Raw genomic sequence first — 21,049 nt, forward strand, 5'->3', positions numbered from 1 at the left:
CTATTGGATGCATCATGGTGCCCATTTGTTGCTGCCTGTTCTTAATGAGGCCTATGCCTGAAAATCATAGCCACCTCTTAGCCACAAGCCAACAGCTTGAGAGCCAAACATAAACCATGAGCCTTTTATCAAAGTTGCTAGCCTGTGATTCTGTGGTGAAATGTCACTGTGGATTAAGCTGCTTAAATCCGCGGTGAGCTTTGAACCCAGATCTCAGTGGTCCTTTCCCAGGCCAGCACTGACCTATGAGAGAATGGAGCTGATCTTTCTCTCGGAAGTAATAACACTGGAACAAATCTTCTGGTTAATAAAGTTTGAAAGGTCGTGACATAAGTTGCAGATCTAGGTTAGTGCACAGTGGCACTGAGCTGAGGTTAAGCAAGTTTAGGCTTCATTAAGTTGACCATTTCCCAACGTGTGCTGTCTAGCTACGCTTCCTATGCCAGGTAGTGCTGTACATTAAGGGTATCACTTGATGTGATGCCAACTGCAACATCCTCCCTATTTATGCCAGAAATCCACATGGCATTACTCCCAAGCCTTACAACAGTGCAGGAGTCTGGATGAATGGGTATCTGTTAGGCTATTCTAGCATTTCTCCCTAACATTGCCTGATGACCATGATTATCTTGTTTATCCTGAGGGCAGAGGAGTACTCTGTGAAACCAAGGGTCTGCAAAGTTATCCCATTTCCTGGGCTACTTGGTAGGTTGGTCATAGTGTAGGAGACAGTGCACCAGGCTTCATTATACAGAAGGAAGCATCAACTTGCGTGCTATGCTTGCCGTCCTCTCCTCCCTTCACCTATTAACGCTCGGGAAACCAAGACACTGACCTCTTACTTACAATCACCAATTTGGAACCAGGTATTTGTTCTGTGCAGTTCAGCGCTGCAAAGTTTCTTCTTTATCAATAAGAAAATTAATGCACTCAATTTTAACACGATTATTTCATTTGTTTTGGACTGAGCTGGATTTGGAAGTTAAGCAGATTTCTTCATGTGGATGGCAAAAGAGCACGCAGATGGGCCCAAATCAATGCAAATTAGTGCAGAGAAAAGCATGTATTCACATGAAGAAACATTTTCCAGAAGTTGCAGCTTGCATACTAACTTTATTAAGCTTCTGGTACTTTCCCTTCTTGATGTCTGTTTCAGATTCTTTCAATGTATCGCTCACGCTGCCACTCAGTTTTTTTTTTCAGTTTAAGCCTCTCACTCGGGGACAAGGAGCACGACGGTGAGATTCCACACGCTTGCCAAGTAACATTGCATGTCATTGTGTGCATGGCTTTGCTGCAGCGCTCTTGTCTTTGGACAGTTCTGGGTACAATGCTGACAGCATGTCCCTCTTGGTCAATGTAGCAGTGAGGCTGCCTCACAGTTGGTGGGACGCAGCTGAAGCTGATGGTTTCGCTCGTGCTTTACAACAGGCTGCAACCTTGTTTAACTCCACAGCAGCACTGATGGTTTTATCTCTTGCTTGCTTTTAGAAAGCTAACCATCCTCCTCACCGTAAGCATTTACATGTGCCAGGGAACTGTATAGCACACATGCCTACCATAGAGGACATGCAGGTGGGAATGTGTGCCAAGGTGAGGGGTACTTAATGAGAAATGTATTTAATGTTACCTTGTGCTTTCCTTGTCCGACTTGCAATCCTCTTCGAGGTCACTGCCTTGCCTTCTATCTCGATGGGGCTCCCTAGCCCAAGTGTGTAATTGTCGTATTATCTACAAGCTGAGAGCTGCTTCATGAAGAAGGTTAATGACCTTAATGTACAACCGAGCCTGAAGACTTTAGACATTCTTGACCATGGAGGATGTCCCTACTGGCAATGACTCAGAGCTCTATCATTAAGCCACTTATCATCTCAATGGCTGCCCAGGAACCTAGTCTTCAGGAGGGCCGATTGCACACGGACACAAGTTGTAAATTAGAAGCTTCATGCGAATAGTTGGCTGTGCGTCAACAGAGACCTTTTGTGATTGAATCTGCTCCCTCACACTAGACTGAGTGGCTTCCTGCAATCTAATAGCCAAAACATCCAGTATAATTGGGCTGGGGCTCAGGCTCCGAATGTTACACCCCTATAACCTTCAAAAATCATGGTGCTCCATTGTGATGGCCATTTGGCTTCTATTGGTGAGTGCTAGGGTGATGCATTCCTGCAGTGGCGCACACAGACATTCACAAGCTACTGCCCACAAAGGACCTGCCAAATGGTCTTCAATAGTCAGAAATACAGGATTGATGACAGGGTAAAGAATCTCCCGCCCTCCCTAATGGCTGTGCTGGATGACTTCTTGTGCACTTTGCTAGGTCTCTGCAATGTTCCTGTGAAAGTGGGGCACTCCTGCTTTGAGGAGTATGTGGTGGTCCAAGAGAACAAAACACTTGGCAATTGCTGCTGGCTTCCTGTGCCAATCGTGAATGGCCTTTATCTGTTGAGGGGGCATCGGGATACATGAAGTCTGATTCAGACCTACAGACTCTGCCAACCAGATGACGATCTGAAACACCAGGATATCTTGCTTCATTGATTCTTATCAGAATAAGATGTATTTTGCAACAAGAGTACGATAAAACATAATTTTACAAAAATCAGAGCAGAATAATTTATTCGACAAATAGAAGACCAGAGACATCAGGACATTGTATTTCTCGATGGAAGGTAACATTTGTTGAAAGAACTGCTGAAAAGGATTTGGGATTCCTTCAGAAACTTACTTGGTGAGAAGCTGCCAGACCAGGTACATCTTAGTGACAGATACCATTTCTTTGGTTCATCTTGTTTCATTCTTTTGTCAGGTGTTCTCTGAGCATCGAGATGTGCAACTGCATAAAATATAGATGCTTTATAAGGACTCTTAAGTTGGCTGTGTTATTATGGTTTCAGAAGAAGGTTACAGTATCGAGTTGGAGTATTGCTTCTCTAACATCTCATGTAGATGACATTCTTCCAATAAACAACTCATAATTTAGTCTTCAATACCTCATCTGTCTGCATGATGTTTTCTGACCAATGTATAAGCAGAAATTCAGCACTGTGTCACTTGCTGGGACTAGCTAGAGTTAGCACTGCCTTTTCTTACAGTGCCGTGTGTGGCCTCTTCTCATTGGAGTGGGACTCTGTTGTTGGAGGCATTAGATCTACTCTGGGCATTTACAATAGGATCTATACTGATTTCAATTTAATGAAACAGTGATAGTTTAGGTTGTTAAAATGTCGGTTATGTGAATCCCACTCAGCATGCCTGTAAAGTTACACTGCAAGATATAAACCTATTTATGGAAATTAGATCTCACAGACATTTTCCTGGGATGGTAGTCTTTAGAGGAAATTCAAACTCAAGTGGCTCTTCCTCCACCTTTTTGAGAGCAGCTATGAGCTGCTTTGGGGTAATAATTAGCAATATTTTAAGTTAAGCTAAGGGTTACTGTGTTGCCGACTACTGCTAGCTAAAATATACGGGGACGTTAGAAATGTTTGAGAGAAGCAGATGAACCATAACTGGTTCTGCAATGAAAGGTGTTGAGGGTAGAGCTACCTATTGATGTTGTTCTCCTATGAATGCTTATGGAATTTCTGTGGTTCATACCCATGCTAAATTAATGCAGAGGAATTTCACGCATGTGGTAAGTGTTTGCATGAAGAACACACAGTTATAATTTCCATTCTATAATCAGGGCCTACTGAACATTGAGGGAATACTGAGAGTTTGAACCTCGACCATCACACTTCAATAACTTTATTGATATGCTTACAGGCCATTGACAGCAATAACATCTTGAAAGAGAAAATGAAAATGAAACAGTCAATAGAAGGTAATTTCCAAGTAATTTGAAGTTTTACTTGTCAGTACTTTTGTACAACCTTGATCTCAATTCTTACTTTCTCAATTGGTTGTTTTGCCACCCTTTAGACTTGTTAGACAAACTTGGTAAAAGGGAAAAGGACGTTTCTTCAATGTCATCACAGATCGAGTTACTAAAGACACAGATTGTTGGTAAGTCAGTTGAAGACAATAGCTATTTCGTGTCACTCTAATGAAAAAATACAGAGACATACTTTCGACATTACGTAAATCTTAATGGAAGAAAAAGAGCAAACCTTTGGTGGGGAGGGAGTACTTATAATTTTAATAAACAGAAATGTGTTCCTCTCTCCTTTTTATATCATCTTCTCCTGCATAGAAAGCACAACAATGTAATTCATGAAAATGAAGCGAGAGAAAAATTGATATAGTTCTTGTTATCCACTCCTTAGTGTGTAGAGTATGCTTACTGAACTCATTTAAGTAGAAGCAGCTCGTTTGTTCCTCAAGACACAATAAATTTGATCTCATATTAAAATCCATTTACGGTCTCATGGTTCCATGTCTCTGATAATTGTCTTCAGCCCTACAGCCATCTGAGATTGCTGCATTCCTCCACCAGTGGCCTCTTGTGCTCGTTACATTTCTTTTGCTCACCATTGATGGCTGTGCCTAAATAGCACCATGCTCTTTGATTCACCTTGAACCCACTTCCCAAATCCCCTTAACTCTCCACTTTCCTCTTGCCTCCTTTTTAAGATCCTTTCCTCGTACCACTGGATGCCTGTGGTTGAAATAGAACTTCATGTCTTTGGGAATGACCTAGTTGAGTTGGTGGGAAATAATGAAAGATGAGGACAACTGATACTGTACTAACTTGGAAAGGCTTGATTATAATTAGCTAATAACTCGTCTGACTTTCACACAGTAGATTTGACTGTGTATGTAGTTCCCCAGGTATAGGACTTTCTACAGGGTCATGCTGCCAGTAATCACACCTTTTGCCTCTGCAGCTCTAGAACACAAGTCAAAATCTTCCGAGAAAAAGGCCGACGCGACAACAAAGGAGAAAGCCAAGCTGGAAATGGAGCTGGAGGCCCTGACCCGTAAATCCCATGATGCTTCGGGACAGCTGGTCATCATTAGTCAAGAGCTGCTGAAGAAGGAACGGTGAGAATTCCCCATCTTTTAACGGCTGTAGACGCCATTGTTAAAGTCTGTACATAGTGTGGAGGTGCAGCAAGTAACCATTCAAAACCAGAGAGATGTGACTGAAAATGGGGCTGGAGGGGCAGACAGCTGTGGGAAGTTTTTACAAGTGTTATTCAGTAACCAGGGAAGGAAAAATCCATCTGTAAAAACACTGTTCCTGCTGATTGCTCAGCAAAGAGTTCTCGCCAGATGGCGGAAAATTGTCTTGCATTTTGTTTGAGACAACTTGCTTTGGATTATAAACAAATGCTATTTTTGGATTCCGATGAGTAGTTTATGTCAACAATGAAGTGAAATACTGCCTTAGGCTGAATAATGTTACTTTAAGTTAGGCTCGTTCTGTTGTTACAGATGAAGCTGAATTTAAAAGCTGTTTCACCTTCCCTCTGATCTGAATTCTTTAAATAGCTCCAGCTACCTTACTCCAGCTACTCAAAGCAGAGGCCTAAAGGCTCGGGCTAAGGTCATAGTTAAACGTTACAACTGTGTGTTAGACTTAACTATACAATGAGTGATGGCCAACAGTATTTGTGCTGTTTACAAACCAGTCAGTGTTTTTCGTTGTACGTAATAGCGAAGCATTACTTACTAAGACCAGCAGCAGTATTCACACCTGCAGGCTCCACTCTGGCCTTGTAAAACATTGCTTCCAGAAAAATGCATCTGGTCCTTGGATATCCTGTGAGATTGCCTCTATGAAAGAGAAGAGTTAGATTTGAATCATCCTGGGTTAGCCACAGGGGCTGACTGGCCCTGAGAATCCCAACAGTGTGGAAACAGGCCATTCGGCCCAATGAGTACACACCAAACCTTTGAACAGCATCCCACCCAGATCCACACCCCTACCCTATCCCTGTAACCCTGCATTTCCCATGGCCACCACATCTAACCTACACATCCCTGGTCACTATGGATAATTTAGCATAGCTAAACCGTTAAACCTGCACATCTTTGGACTGTGAGAGGAAACCCAGGCAGACAGAGGGAGAACGCGCAAACTCCACACAGCTGCCCGAGGGTAGAATTGAACCCAGGTCCCTAGCGCTGTGAGGCAGCAGTGCTAACCACTGAGCCAGCATGCCACCAACATGGCACCCTGTTGAGTGATGCAGTAATTCTTGTGTACACAATCATTCACAAACATTGGCTACCCCTCAGTTTGAGGCTGATGTCTGTTCAGGGGAATGGGCTTCTGCCTGGAGTTAACATGTGACTGAACATGTGGCTGGTTCTCAACCTGCAGACCATTGGCCAGAGTGTCTCCCAGGTAATTGGGCATGCAGTGCAGAATTCAGTCACTCACAGTGTAAAGTTCACATTTTAACAGAACTGTTCGTTATTAGTCCTCCGCTTTGCCATCTCCACTTTAGATCATAACAATACAGGGGTCTCCGACTTCTGAACATTTGACTTACAAACACTTGTACTTACAAACATGATTCCATATAGGGGTATAATTTTAAAGATCTAACATACGAACATTTCCTGTACTTACCAACAGCTGCTTTATGTTGTCCTGCATTGTGTTCCAACCTGTGTACAAATCGACTCGCAAATGGACTCAGGAACTGTCACAACCCAGGCGCTGCCTGTATGCGTAATGACACTGATCTGATTGATTACAAATGCCCTAAACACTTGCCCATTGGGGCAGCCTTCCCCTTTCTGTAATCTCTTTGGTATTCCATACCTTTATCCCATCTTCTCTTCTGCCCTGTCTGCCCCGGTTACTTTATTGGCCTCCTTGTTCCTTTCTCAGCCAAAAGACTCCCTCTCCTATGTGACTATTAACAAATATTATAATACAGTATAAAAAAGCTCCTTCCCCGCTGTTATCAGAATTTTGAATAGACCTTTCTAATGTTAATGTTGATCTCTCTCTGCACCTTCTTGGCAGCTGTAACCCAGTATCCTTCACTCTGTTCTGTTACCCCAAAACTCTTGTAAAGTATCATCTGCCTGGAAAGCATGTAAAACAACACTTTTCACTGTAGTTTGGTACACTTAACTGTAACAAATCAAATCAAATAGCCACGAGGGTTGTGTTCCTGAGAACCTCCGTGAATACTGAAATTCATGAGCGCGGAGCTCATTAAAAATATGGTTAAAAATATCATGTCATCTTTGCCGCTGGATGTTGATTTTTGTTATTGATTATTTTTTGGCGCAAATGAGCAAATATGCGATTCAGATATAGAGGATTTACTATATAGACTTTGAAATTAGTCATGCTCAATTGAGCAGGGATCTAGTCAATTGCTATGAAACAAGCTCATACCAGACTTAAACTATTCATATTAATACCAGACAATAATTTATACCACTTTTCCCCAGGAGAATTTTTAGAAGTTAATTAAAAATTTAACAAATGCTCTAATGAACCCTATTCTGCAAAATTACTAAGTCTTAGCAGCAAGGTCCCAGAATAATTTGCTTTTTTTTCTGAGATGTTGGCTAAATTCTAATGGTTTCCTCATGGAAGAAAAATCCATTTATCTCATTCCATTTGTTGTTCATGAGACAATGTTGTAGACAACAAATAGCTGAATTTTATTGATGAAATATGGCCTCTCACACAAAAATGAACATTGACTCAAATAAAGAGATATTAAGAAAGGTGATTGGGACTTTATAAGGAACAGGAGGTGGCAAGTATTCAGGATAGAATTCCAGAGCTTGCAAAGTGTGTAGGTGATATCCAAGAGACTAGATTCCAAGAAACTGCCAGATCGGGGAAAGGTTCTAGAGCTTATGGCAGTTACAGAAATAGAAAGCAAGGAGGTCCTAAAGGAATTTAGAATTAGTATTAGGTTTATTGTCACATGTACTCAAGTACGAAAGTACAGACTACAGTGAAAAGTGTGCAGTGTTGCCACAGACGGCACCATCTTAGGTACAAAGTAGCTAGTTACAAATCTTAGGTACTAAAATAGGTTAGGTACAAAAATAGAGAAATAAAGAATAAAGCAGAAATTCTAGCACTAGAATGAGAACTTTGAATTTGATGTTTTGGTAAGCAGGAGCTCATGAAAACTATTAAGGAGAAGAGCAAGTGAAACATGGTGCAGGTTATGACACAAGTAGAAGGATTTTTGCTGAACCCAGAGCAAATAGGAAATTCAAAGCCAGTTGACAATGCATCGGAATAAAGTCCTTAGCTGAAACACGCCTAGGTGTGAACAAAATGGCAATATTGAGGAGGTAGAAGGAGGTCTTGATGAAGGAAAAGGGCATGGGATTGGTCATAAAGTTAAGGGTGACCGAGATGCATATAGTCTGGATTGACCTATCACAGCGGCCAGGAAGGGAGAAGCAATTGGAGATGAGGAAAAGGAAGATGTAGCAGAGGCCAAGGCAGTGACTTGCAAATTCCTAAGACTTAACTGGAAGAAAGTGTTTCTTATCCAAGACCAGCTGTTGAACAAGCAGTCTGAGCGTGGAGGCAGTGCAGAGTCTGCGAGGTTCTGATGAGGCTAAATTGAATCTGTGTGGAACCAGGATTTCTGTTACACCCCAACATAGTTGTAGCAGGTGGAACAACAGAATGTCTGAGGAACTCTGAGGCAGATGTTTTACGATGAAATTATAACATCTAGATCAGAAATGGGAGGGGCTGAAGAATAGATCATTGAAGAACTCCAAATGACCTCTATGCAGGGAGCAAAGAGCTGTTCAGATGCTTCAGCTACAAGGGAGAGATAGGAAAGGAACCAACTGAAGGCAGTTCCACTGAACTGGATAATGGTGCAGAGGATTGAAAGGAAAGTACATGATCAGCCATAACAAAGGCTACAGAAAGTCTAAAGAGAGAGGGCCATTTCATGAGAGCCTGACTGGGTAGGGTGAACCTTGGAGTATTGGGAAAGATGGGTTCAAATTTGAAAGATGATAATGTTCAAGGAATCAAAACAGACTGGAAACATTAGCAGAGGGATAAACAGAATTAACCTTCCAGATCAATTACATATGGTGCTGAATGCTCCTGTTTTAATATCAAATTTCCAGCATCTATAGTATGCTGCATTCATTCTCAGTACTGGAGGATTGAGGAGAGGAAACAGCAGAAAGCAGGAGGCGTGTGCTTCACAAGTACAGAGGGGCTTTGGTCAGGTTTTAAGGAGGGGGATGTGAAGTTAAAAAGGAGTGGGAAATCTTTTACAATATCAAGTAGCATGGAGACCAGGAAGGACAATCTATGACTTAGATGAGGGGAATGAAGACATTGTAATTATATTTGCAGATGACACAAAGATAGGTGGGAAAATAAAAACAGAAGGAAAGCAGAGTAAATATTTCAGGTCCAGTGACCCTTATTTGAGTTCTGAGGAAGGATCACTGGATCCAAAATGTTAACTCTGCTTCCTCTCCACAGACCTGATTTCTGCATCAATTTCTGTTTTCATTTCGGGATTCCAGCATCTGCAGTTCATTTTTTAAAATAGGAACGTATATGGTGAAAACAACATAAGGAGGTTCCAGGCAGACATCAATAGGTTGAGTGAGTGGGCAAAAATCTGGAAAATATCGAGTTGCCTTGACAGGAAGAATAACAAAAACACAATATATTATCAATGGAGAACGACTGCAGAATTCCAAGGTGCCGGTGGATCTAAGTGTTTGTGTTCATGAGTCGCAAAAGTTAGTATATGGGTTCAGCAAGTAATTAAGAAGGTACTAGGATATTTTCCTTTGTTAGAAGAGGAATTGAACATAAAAGTAAGGATGTTATGCTTCAGTTATTCAGGGTATTGATGGGAGTACATTTTGAATGTTCTGTGGTAATTTGATCTCATTTAAGGAAGGAGATAAATGCACTGGAAGTGGTTCAGAGGAGGTTTACCAGATTGATACTTGAAATGAGCAGGTTGTTTTGTGAGGATAGATTGGGCAGACTGCACTAGTTTCCTATGGAGTTTAGGAGAGTGAGGGATGCCTTGATTGACATTTATAAGATACAATATGGTCTTGGAGAATGTGGAAAGGATGTTTCCTCTTGTGGGCCACCCTTTTAGAACAGAGATGAGAATTTTTTTCTCTCTCAGAGGGTTGGGTGACTTTGGAACTCACTGCCTCAGAACACATGAGGGCGGAGTCATTGAATATTTTTTAAGACACAGATGGATAGATAGATTCTTGGTAGGCAGGTGAAATGCGGGTTATCGCGGGATAGGTCGAAATGTGGAATTTGAAATAAGAACGGATTAGCCACGATGGTACTAATTGGAGGAGCAGGGCTGATAGGCAGAGCTGTCTACTCTGCTCCTGTTTCATATGTTCATATAGAGTCATAGAGTTGTATAGCATGGTAGGCCATGGAGTTGGGTCACTCTGGGAGGATGTACTGGGGAGAATTCTGTCTCCAATTTGATTCAACAAATTAACTGCCCTGTTTGCTTTCATAACAGAAGTAGTTGATTTGAAGTGAAGCACTTGGGATGTCCCATCGACATAGCGGTCAATATGTAAATTTTTTTTATATCTTTAACTGTAGATGCAGTGACAAATCCAGTAATCAATAAAGACCATTGAACAATATCAGCAAGAAATGCTTACTTCTTGATTTTTGAAAGTTCTGAGTTTAGCCTACTAAATGGAATTATTTTTCTGACAGCTCTTTATTTCTCAATGAATCAATTGGATTTATCAGCATGGTTTATTTGAATCAATTAAAGTTGTAGTGTGTGGCACGGTGGCTCAGCAGTTAGCACTGCTGCCTCACAGCACCTAGGACCTGGGTTCAATTCCACACTTGAGCGACTATCTGTGTGGAGTTTGCACATTCTCCCCATGTCTGCGTGGGTTTCCTCTGGGTGCTCTGGTTTCCTCCCACAGTCCAAAGATGTGCAGGTTAGGTGGATTGGCCATGCTAAATTGCCCGTAGTGTTCAGGGATGTGTAGGCTGTGTGGGTTAGCCATGGGAAATGCAGGGTTATAGGATGGGGTGTTGGTCTGGTGGGATACTTTTCAGAGGGTCGGTGTGGACACAATGGGCCAAACAGCCTGCTTCCACACTGTGGGGATTCTGTCATTCTATTTGACACATTTTCAGGGAATTTTCTCAGTAATACTCCCAACTGAATCCATCATTTTAACTGAAGTCCCAGAGAAAGCGAGTGAACAGGATTACTTTCAGTCTTCTGCTCATTATTAAAAGTCTGGATGACTTTTCTAGCAACGTTCTTTTCAATTGAGACACTTTTTGAGATGTGACACTTTAAGTGATTGTAGTGTTAGGCAAATGCAAGACTTTAAATGAGATGATGAAGAATTTTCCTCAATGATAAATGTTTGGAAGAACACAGTGGTGGTGATTGGGGGTGTGTAGAGGGGTTTCAGTTGGTGGATCCTCCCCACAGGACAGCCTGCAGAAGTTCCTGCATCTCACCAGGCTCGGAGAGCTACTTCTGGAGCACCAGGCCTCCCAGTCTGGCCTTCAGCGCTCCTAAGGATTATCTGGAAAATCACAGTCCACCCCTTTAATTAACTTCAAGTGGTCCTTGGTGAGCCATCTCAGCTACCCAATGCCCTCATCCTGCCTGTGTGGAATTGGCCTGGGGTCTTGCTGGAGTCAGGAAACTAGCTGATTAGGATGCTATTAGACCTATCACAACCCAGCCTGGGGCTCAAAATCAAGCTATTTCTCTTCAATTTCAATCCTCAGTCGGACTAGCAATATTATGATCCCTAAGCTGTCTATCTGCACTGGATCAACAGGGTTGCACACTGACAATAATTTGTACTCCTCTCCCACTGGTTTGTATCTGCCTCTTCACTGCATCTCTCAATTATTCACGAAACCAGGAACCTCAACGAACTGCGCTCTTTGCTGTTGGAGACCAATCGTCACTCCAGCGGAGGGGAAAAGGACCTCAGCCGTGAAGTTCACAAAGCTGAGTGGAGAATGAAGGAACAGAAACTACAGGAAGACATCAAAGTTCTCCGAGAGAAACTATATGGTCTGGTAAGTGAAGAGCAGCTCCTTTAGCCAATGAATATTTTTTTCAATTTGACAGCAGCATCAGTGATCAGAGCGATTGGTTCAGTTTACCTAAATATCAAAGACACTACGCGAAGTTGGTTATTTTTTGACAGAAATATCCAGATTAACTTTTCCTCAGTTTCAGGAAAGTAGGGCACAGTTATTCAGGTTTAGATCGAAGCCAATCAGGGAGAGAGAAGCTGAAACCATTTTCTTCGTGGATAGTTTATTCACGACTCAGTCTCACAACTCCTTCCATGCGTCAGTCCCATCTGCTCCCCCTCGGCAAGGACCCAGTTAATCATTGATTTTTGACTTCCATTTTGACTTTGTTGGGAATTGTCAATGATGTGGCTGCAGAGTTGCCTGAAACGTTAAGTTCATGTTGTAGCAAATCAGATGGATGCTGTCATGCAAGGACAGACCTTTTGACTGAAGATTAGTATGTCCTCTTTGTCGTTTATACAGAGTGTATGTTATTGAACAGTTAAAAATGGGAATGCCACCTACTTTTTGTTGAATGTATAATTACTGATTATTTCAAACAATTTTGTGCACGTTGATGCACAGCACTGTGGATGAAAAACTTTTCCAGTTTGTGCTCGTGACTGGAGTCTTGTGTAGGTGATGGATCTAGGGCTCTTGGCTGGAGATCCCACCGGGAACCCTTGGTGCCTAATTCAGGGAAAGCCTTCCCCTATCAGGTTCCACTTTAGCATTTCATAGGCCCGGCATCAAAGAGTCCAGGGTCAGAAGTCCCACCCAATCAGAGGCCAGCAGCTGAATTGAATCAGCAGCCCCACTGGGAGATAGTGGCTACTCCCAATATAACACCCACTTGATGCTGAGGATCATTGCTGGATCCCAGGCCACAGGAGAGCGACAGTGAGTAGTCAGTTGTTGTGGGGTGAGCGATCGATAGAAAGAGACAGGAGAGTGGTTCTCAGAAGGCACTTTCCTTCTAATGCCAGGTCCTTTAAGGGGGCACAGGGTACTTTTGAATGAGGGAACCGATACTCCTCAGTCTGCTCCATCCCTGACCAAATCCATCAGGCTCCGTGCACCAGTCTGTTTGACAGCTTTTCACCTGCCACTCGATCAATGGGGGCAGTTAGACTCCACTGGCCTCCATGTCTTGGACTTAATCGGGATGGGAACCACTATCCACCCTCATTAAATACCCCCACCCCACCAAAACACCAAACTCACTGCAGGGGAAGACACCAGATTCTGTCCCTTATATCAGCATTGAGCATTTCCAGGTATATACACATACTGAGGCTGGGATTCTTTCTAATTTGTTAAACTGAATGAGATGGGCTACATAATGTAGGACATTCAAGGTTATTGGTGCTACAAAATCAACGCTATATGTTATTCTTGACAATGAATTGGGAAAAAATATTATTGTGTTATGTTACTATCCAGATCAGCTTCATATCAGAGAGAGACAAAGAGAAACAGAGGACAGCCCATGGTTCCAAGGTATATTTAAATGATGCAATCAGGTTAAGTCTGGAATTTAGAGCTAATTAAAGGATCACTGTAGAATGCTTTAATTAACTCAGTGTTCCATAATCATAAATCCTGCCCGATATTCACTTTGTGCATCAGGAATATTCCTTAAAGAGGCTGAAGATTTTGAGCTGAAGCACTTATTTTTGTTCTGCTTTTTCATGTTACCTCATTGGCTGCAAAATGCTTTGGGGTGTCCCAAGATTGTGAAAGGCGCTACATCAGTGCAAGTGTGACCGTTCTCCAGGGACAGAAACTGAGTTTGTTTTAAAATCAGCACTTTGTTCTGCTTTTTTGCTCATTCACCTTTTCTTTCAACAAATTTTCGCAGTGCAAATGCTTCTGATAAAAAGTTACTGCTATCCTCCATTGGGTTTTGCTCCACCCCGTATTGACAGGATCAGGTATTCCAAGTTGTAACTCAGAGACACATTTAAGCCGACTAGACCCAGAATTCTGTTATCCATGTTAGTCACAATCCAGTCTAAATTGAATAGTGGTGGAGTAATGTCCAATTCATCCCAATGGAAGCAGACTTCACCTTTGCTGCGAGGATATGTAATCATTATAGAGTGGCCGCATCCTCGCTGAGCATTATGGGTAGGTTCTGCCTCCATCGGTACAGGAATGACTTCCTTTCTCCTGTTCTGCCTGAGGTAATGGGAGAAAGGCAGATCAAGTGAGAAATCAGAGTTGAAGAAGTGATGAAAGGGGAAGCAAAGTGAAAACCTCACAGCTGGACGATGGCTCTCAGCATTCAGTGAAGCTGCCATTACAGTTCACTGAAATCATTATGATATGCTGCTTTTCAGTTCAGCGTTCGACATCTGTGTACTAAAGTAGTTGAAATGAAATAGATTGCTTCTGTTTTGAGTATTTGTCTGATTGTTCATTCTTTCTCTCTCTCTCACTTTCTCTCTGTATCTCTGTTTCTCTGTCTCTCTCTCTCTCTCTCTTTCTCTTTCTCTTTCTCTGTCTAGGGTACTGAAAAATACAAGCCCGACCAAAAGCGGCGCCCATCCTCTCTACAGGACACAGAAACCGACACGGAGATTTGCAAACTGCAGCAAAGGCTGGTTAACACTGAGGAGGCCCTGCGGAGTGCACTGGAGCAGAACCAGCAAATGGAGAGGCTGATGGAAGCCATGCAGGCAAGATCCCAGTTCCTGATTAAACCTCTCCATCTCTCTCTGCATCACCCCCGCCTCGCTCCTTCAAATCTACCTGCTTGATTAAACACTTTTCTCGTGGTAATACTGATTGTCTGCCCAGATTCCTGTTGCTAGCTGCTGATGCTCTCTGTGTTGAATACTGTAAAATGTCTTCAGTATAAGAGAGATTAGCTGAAATCTCCCAGTTTCTGGGTATTTGGAGACCGAACAGGATCTGTATCAGGGTTTCTGGGTCATCCTGATGCAGGGACTCAGCAGGAATTCTCTGGGAATTTAAGGTGGAATTACTCAGCGTCTGAAATCTTCTGCAAAGCTCCCTGATTCTGATTCTGTGTTGGAGACTTTAAGGGATACTGATTAACTTCTTCAACAAGAAATGTGAACCGGAGTAAAAAAAAGTTTGATCTCCCAGGCAACTATGCAACTGACTGACCTACACCCCCCCCCCACCCACCGCCGCCCCCCACCCTCTCCCAGCTACGTTCCTGATGTACAACCTCTGACCCCTGACAATCCGTCCACACCCTTGACTGCCCAATGACAACCAGACCCTCTAACTCCCCTTCCCAAACCCTGACTACATCCCCTTAGCTCCCAACCTCCAGCTCCACCCTTTGAATTCCCATCGGATCATCCCGATTACAGCGCTCTGATCGGACACAAGCACCCCCCCAGCCCCTCACTATCTTACACCAACCCAATGTGCCCTGTTATTCCTTCATTTGCCCTCTTACCCCATCACTCAACCCCTACCCCCTCACCCATTCTCCTGTACTCTCACCCATCCCCTGCCCCTCACCCATCCTCCTGTCCTCTCACCCCCCCCCCTCCCCTCCCCCGTCCTCCTCTCCTCTCACCCACCCCCTATCTCCTCACCCATCCTCCTCTCCTCTCACCCACCCCCTACCCCGTCACCCACTCCCTATTCCCTCACCCACCCTCCTATACTCTCACCCACACCCCTGTCTTTCACCCACCTTTCTACCACCTTGCCACCTCATCCATTTACCTCACAAACTTACTTTTCCTTGGTAGCTCCTGATGGAGGCTTTGGGACATTTAAGTTATTAATTAGTGGAATATAAAGCAGGGAGAGGCATTTCTAAAAAGCCTGACAGAGAGGGCCTCTGCTGTTGCCTGAAGAGAGCTGTGCTTTCTGAGCCTGGAGGAGAAGGATGGGCCCAAAAACTGTGAGTAAGTCACTCTGGAACTTTGTTCGATCTGGATTGGGAGTGGGAATTATGAGCTGGATCAGGAGTTTTGAGCTTATGGATCCGGTTTTCCTGGACATGTAGAAATATGAAGACAGTAGGTCAGTATTGAGTATAAACATTGCTCCCGTTACAGTGATCATTGGTTATTCTTTAAACCAGTCACGTACTTTATTTTTTCAAAAAAAAAGGCTGCTGATGTTGCAGTATTTTTTAAAATGACACTACATTTGATGTGTGCATTTTTCTGGAGTGGAATCGATGTTCCTGATGGCAGTTCTGATTAAGCTCCCCTGTTGTTGTTCTCTGTTTTTCAGACTCTCGATAGCGCAGGCTCTGCAAATGGAGTCCATCAGCGAGGCCAGCTTGAGGCAATGACGGATAGCAGATGCTTCAAACAAGAGGTGAGCAACAGGTTCAGCATTTTAACACATTCAAATAAAAACATCTTCACAAGCTTCTTTTTTTCGAAAAGTGAACACCGTGTCATTAAATCAACAACTCCAAAGCACAGAACGTGGGACGATAAAAGACCATTCTGCCTGAAAGGCCTACTCCATGTACAGACAGTATTATTCGCTCGCTTTATTCATGCATAAGGGTGACAAGTTGGTTTTTGAATGCAGACGTGGTCTGTGATGTTGATTTTGTGGTTGTATTATTCACTCGCTTTATTCCTTCATAGGGTGAGGGTGTCTCTGACCAGGCAGCATTTATTGCCCAGAGGGCAGTTAAGAGTTAACCACATTGCTGTGGATCTGGAGTCACATGTAGGCCAGACCAGGTGAGGATGGCAGTTTCCTTCCCTGAAGGGCATTAGTGAACCAGATGGGTTCCCCCTCCTCCCCCACCGACAATTGACAGTGGATTCACAGTCATCACTAGCTTCTTGATTCCAGATATTTATTGAACTCAGTTTCCACCATCTGCCGTGGCGGGATTTGAATCCAGGTCCCCAGAACGTTACCTGGGTCTCTGGATTAACAGTGCAGCAATAATACCACTAGGCCATTGCCACTGCACTGAAACAAGCCCAATCCCAAACTCCTGAAAGTTTCTCACAATCAGTGGGAGTGGGGTTGGTGGATAGGGTCAGGGTGAATATAAATTTCCATTAGAAACTAGCCATCCCCCCCCACCCCACACCAAATCACACACCCACAGCCACACTCACCATCCCCATCCACCCCATGGGCTACTGACAGTATCAATTGGCATCAGAGCAGCCTCCAGCTCACTCAGAGAGAAGCCATACTCCCAGACACCAGGCAGGAGATTGTGGTGTAGTGGTATTGTCATTGGACAAGTAATCCAGAGGCCCAGGTTAATGCAGTGGGGGCACGTGTTCAAATCCCTCCATGGCAGATGGTGGAAATTTGAATTCAACCAATATCACCTGAAATTGAAAACTAGTCTTGACGGTGACTTTGTCGATGGTCGTAAAAATAACCATCCACTACAGTAATGTCTCTTAAGGAAGGAAATCTGCAATAGGGTTAGGGTTAAGGTTTGGCCTATGTGTGACTCCAGAACCAAAGCAGTGTGGTTGACTCTCAGCTGTCCTCTGCAATGGCCATATTCCTGATTCCTTGACTTGGCCTCCATGTGTTCAAAGTTCTTCACATGAATAAACCTTCTTTGTTTTGGTTGGCCACATGCCAGAGGGGATCCCTGTGAGTCAGGGAGGGGGGGTCAAAGAATCCCTACTGTGTAGAAGCAGGCCATTCGTCCCATCGAGTCCACAGTGGTCATGAACTGAGGCCACAACATTGGCAAAGTGTTCCCACTGCTCACCTGGGAGTCTCTGTCATGACTGAATTCTGACTTGAACATGGAGGACCCAATAGAGGAATGCATAAGGGTGACAGGTTGGTTTTTGAATGCAGGCGTTGTCTGTGATGTTGATTTTGTTGTTGTTTATATGTTTGCCTTTGTAGCCACGGTGATGCTGTTATTGGTCAGTGACAATGTTAGTTAGCTGTGCGAATGTGGCTAGGTGAGGCATTGGGATTGTGTTCACGGGCAGCACAGTCAGATGAATTCTCTGCAGAAAGTGAAGGGCTGTCCTATCTGCTGCCTTCCGGTTCCTCAGACTTTGTAGCTAGTGCTGACTGTTGGTCTGTCCCACCTCAGGATGACACTGAGGTGGAACGTACAGCAGACCACCCACCAATTCTCTCAGCTTCACTCTGCCACAGGGCTCCTTCAGACTGGTCTTGGTGGAACCATCATTTCATCATGTCTGCTGTTCCCTTTTGTGAGGTAGCAAGGTTACTGATATTGTGACGATGCTGTGGCTGTAAAGAGGTGTGTTTTGCCCTGGTTTCTTTCTAAGAGAGACGTTGAACAAGAGGAGCTGAGCAGCCTATGGTAACATCAACAGCTTGTGAGGCCTTGGGTGTTTTTCAAAAGTTAGAACAACAGAAGCGGCCTGGATGGGTGTGGCCAGCTCTCACAGAACCAGGATTTCTAGGTTTTTTTTCAGTTTTTAGCTTCAGCAGAAGCGCTGAAGTTTTGAGAAGTGGAAGCTATCTTTTCCTTCTCTCATTTACAGCTAGTATCTGGGGTTTCTCTCTGCTGCTAGGTTACCTGTGAGACAAATCTACTTTTCTGAATCTGCCTTTTTGCCAAGGGGTGTGTTTTTGGGATGTTATTATATTGGAACAGTTAATTAATAATAATTACTGTATCTGTTACTCTGTTAAGTTTTCCAATAGAGTTAAGTTATCCTAAGTTCTCCTTTCTTTTGTTGTATTTTAAATACAGTGTTGAAATAAATTGTGTTTTGCTTAACGTCAAGTAGTTTGTCCAATCGAATTGTATCTGGGACATAGCACGTTACATTTACCTTTTAAAATAAGAAAAATTTAGGGTGTAGGCTATCTTCTTAAAATATTTTGAGGGGATCTGGACCATAACAATATATAAACTGGTCCTGCTCGTCAAAGGTTCAAGAATGGGACAGCACAGGGTTCAAGTGATCGTCAAAAGCAGTAAATGTGATGTGAGAGAAAAAGCGAATAGTTAGGATCAGGAATGTAGTTGCTGGAAATGTGGTGGATGCAGGTTTAGTTGGGGCATTTGACAGGGCACAGGATGATCATTTAACTGGAAACAATGAGCAGGGGTTATGAGGAAAAGGCAAGAGAGTTGCACTAAGCTGTGATGAAGGGAAAAAACAGAGCGTTAATGTTTGGGATCCAGCGACCCTTCCTCAGAACACCGGACCCGAAACGTTCACTCTGTTTTTTTTCCTTCATAGATGTTGCCAGACCTGCTGAGCTTTTCCAGCAACTTTGCATTTGCTCCTGATTTACAGCATCCGCAGTTCTTTCGGTTTTTACTAAGTTGTGATGCTTGTTTCGAGAGCTGGTGCAGACATTTTTGAGCCGAATGGCCTCCTCCTGTGCTATCACACTTTGGTGATTCGGTGATTCTCTGCAGGTGGTTTGCACAGCGGCCTCATTCAGCCATGTGGTCAGCGCGTAGCTCCTGTCACAACCTCATCACCCTTTTCCACCCGATTATCCAAGCATAACAGCATCACAACTACTGCCAAGATACCAGACATGATTCACAGTGTCTGGTCGCACACCAGCTGGAGGTTAAAGGACGTGCCACCCCTTTCAGTTGCAGCATATGGCACCATTGGCAAGCACCATCCACAAAGACAGCGGGTATATGGTCACTGGCAGGCGACATGATGGGGAAGGCTACAATCCTAGTGAAGTGACATACTCGGGCTCTCTGGAGACCGGGAATAAAATGTAGTAACCTGTCAATTCATAAAATCTGGCAGTGACATCCCACACAGCAGCACCTGATGGTGAACTGTCTGGTGGATAAAATAATGAGGCAAGGTGATCTCCAGAGTTATAGCTACTGACAGTATTGTCCTGCCTTGAGTTTGTGGCAAATTTCTGTGAGGACATCCTTGCGTCTCTCACATTACTCCTCAGTCAAGCTCAGGGAAGTGGATTTGCTCCTTGAACAACACCCTGAGTGACTGTGGCCTCCTCCTTTGAACCTGTTTCCCCTCCTCCCTCCCTCTCTCCTCCTTCGAGCAGCTTCTCCTGTTCTGTGTCACCTCTGTTTATCCTCCCAAGTCGTACTTTAATTCGAGGGGCAGTCCAGTTGTACACCCATGACTGCAAACAACTGGGGGTTGATCAGAAACCCTGAGGCCAGGGCAGAGTTTCAGTGTCTGCCACATCCATCCCTACAGAGTTATACAACTCGAAATAGCGATAGAAAACTCTCACCACGTGTAGAATTGTGGCAACAAACAGAAGGCAGAAGTTGCACACTCAGATAAGACAAATTGAATTATAACATGTCTGGCAGTATCTGTGGAGAGAAATCAGACCTAATGTTTCGGGTCCAATGACCCTTCCTCAGAACTCACAGTATTCAGGGAAAAGTTATTTTTTATGCAGAAGATAGGGTGGGAGGAGGGGGTAAGGAGTAAATGATAGGTGGGCGTAGACTCCAAAGAGAGAGAAGAGCAGTTGGACAGACAAAGGAGTGGGTAACGTTCAGCCCAGGAGAAAGAATAGCTACTAATGGGGCCAATTAGTGGCTAATGGTGCGTAAACTGGGTGACCGCTTCCCAGAACACCTATGTTCCGCTCGCAAAAAAGATCCTGAGCTTCCAGTTGTCTGCCACTTCAACACACCACCCTGTTCCCTGGCCAACATCTCTGTCTCCGGCTTGCTGCAGTGTTCCAGCGAAGCTCAGCGCAAGCTGGAAGAACAGTGCCTCATTTTCCACTTGGGAGCCCTACAGCTTCTGGACTCAATATCGAGTTCAACAATTGTAGGGCTTGAGACACCTTCCCCCATGTCCTTATCCCAACCCCCACAAACCAAGCCTGCTATTACACACAACCCATTGTTAGCCATTAACGGTCCCCATTAATAGCTATTCACCCTCATGGCCTGATTGTTACCCATTCCTTTGTCTGTCCAACTGCTGTTCTCTCTCTTTGGGCTCTATCCCCACCTATCGTTTACTCCTTACACCCTCCCGCTACTGTATCTTTTGCATGTAAACCAACATTTTCCTCGCAACCATCAGTTCTGAGAAAGGGTCACTCAACTCAAAATGTTAACTCTGATTTCTCTCCAAAGATGCTGCCAGACCT

General features: G+C 43.8%; 1 protein-coding gene across 1 annotated transcript in view; it reads left to right on the forward strand.

Annotated features, from left to right (window-relative positions):
- Positions 1 to 19,676, forward strand: part of clip2 (CAP-GLY domain containing linker protein 2) — a 61,113-nt gene extending 41,437 nt beyond the window's left edge. Inside the window, exons 10-16 of the mRNA XM_048612387.1 lie at positions 3,769 to 3,826; positions 3,925 to 4,008; positions 4,830 to 4,986; positions 11,830 to 11,989; positions 14,503 to 14,673; positions 16,223 to 16,309; positions 19,536 to 19,676. Of these exons, the coding sequence (XP_048468344.1) occupies positions 3,769 to 3,826; positions 3,925 to 4,008; positions 4,830 to 4,986; positions 11,830 to 11,989; positions 14,503 to 14,673; positions 16,223 to 16,309; positions 19,536 to 19,676 (858 nt within the window). The remainder of the gene's footprint in view (positions 1 to 3,768; positions 3,827 to 3,924; positions 4,009 to 4,829; positions 4,987 to 11,829; positions 11,990 to 14,502; positions 14,674 to 16,222; positions 16,310 to 19,535) is intronic.
- Positions 19,677 to 21,049: the final 1,373 nt, after the last annotated feature.

Source organism: Rhincodon typus, chromosome 26 (assembly GCF_021869965.1).
Source record: "Rhincodon typus isolate 14 chromosome 26, sRhiTyp1.1, whole genome shotgun sequence".
Taxonomy (NCBI): Eukaryota; Metazoa; Chordata; class Chondrichthyes; order Orectolobiformes; family Rhincodontidae; genus Rhincodon; species Rhincodon typus.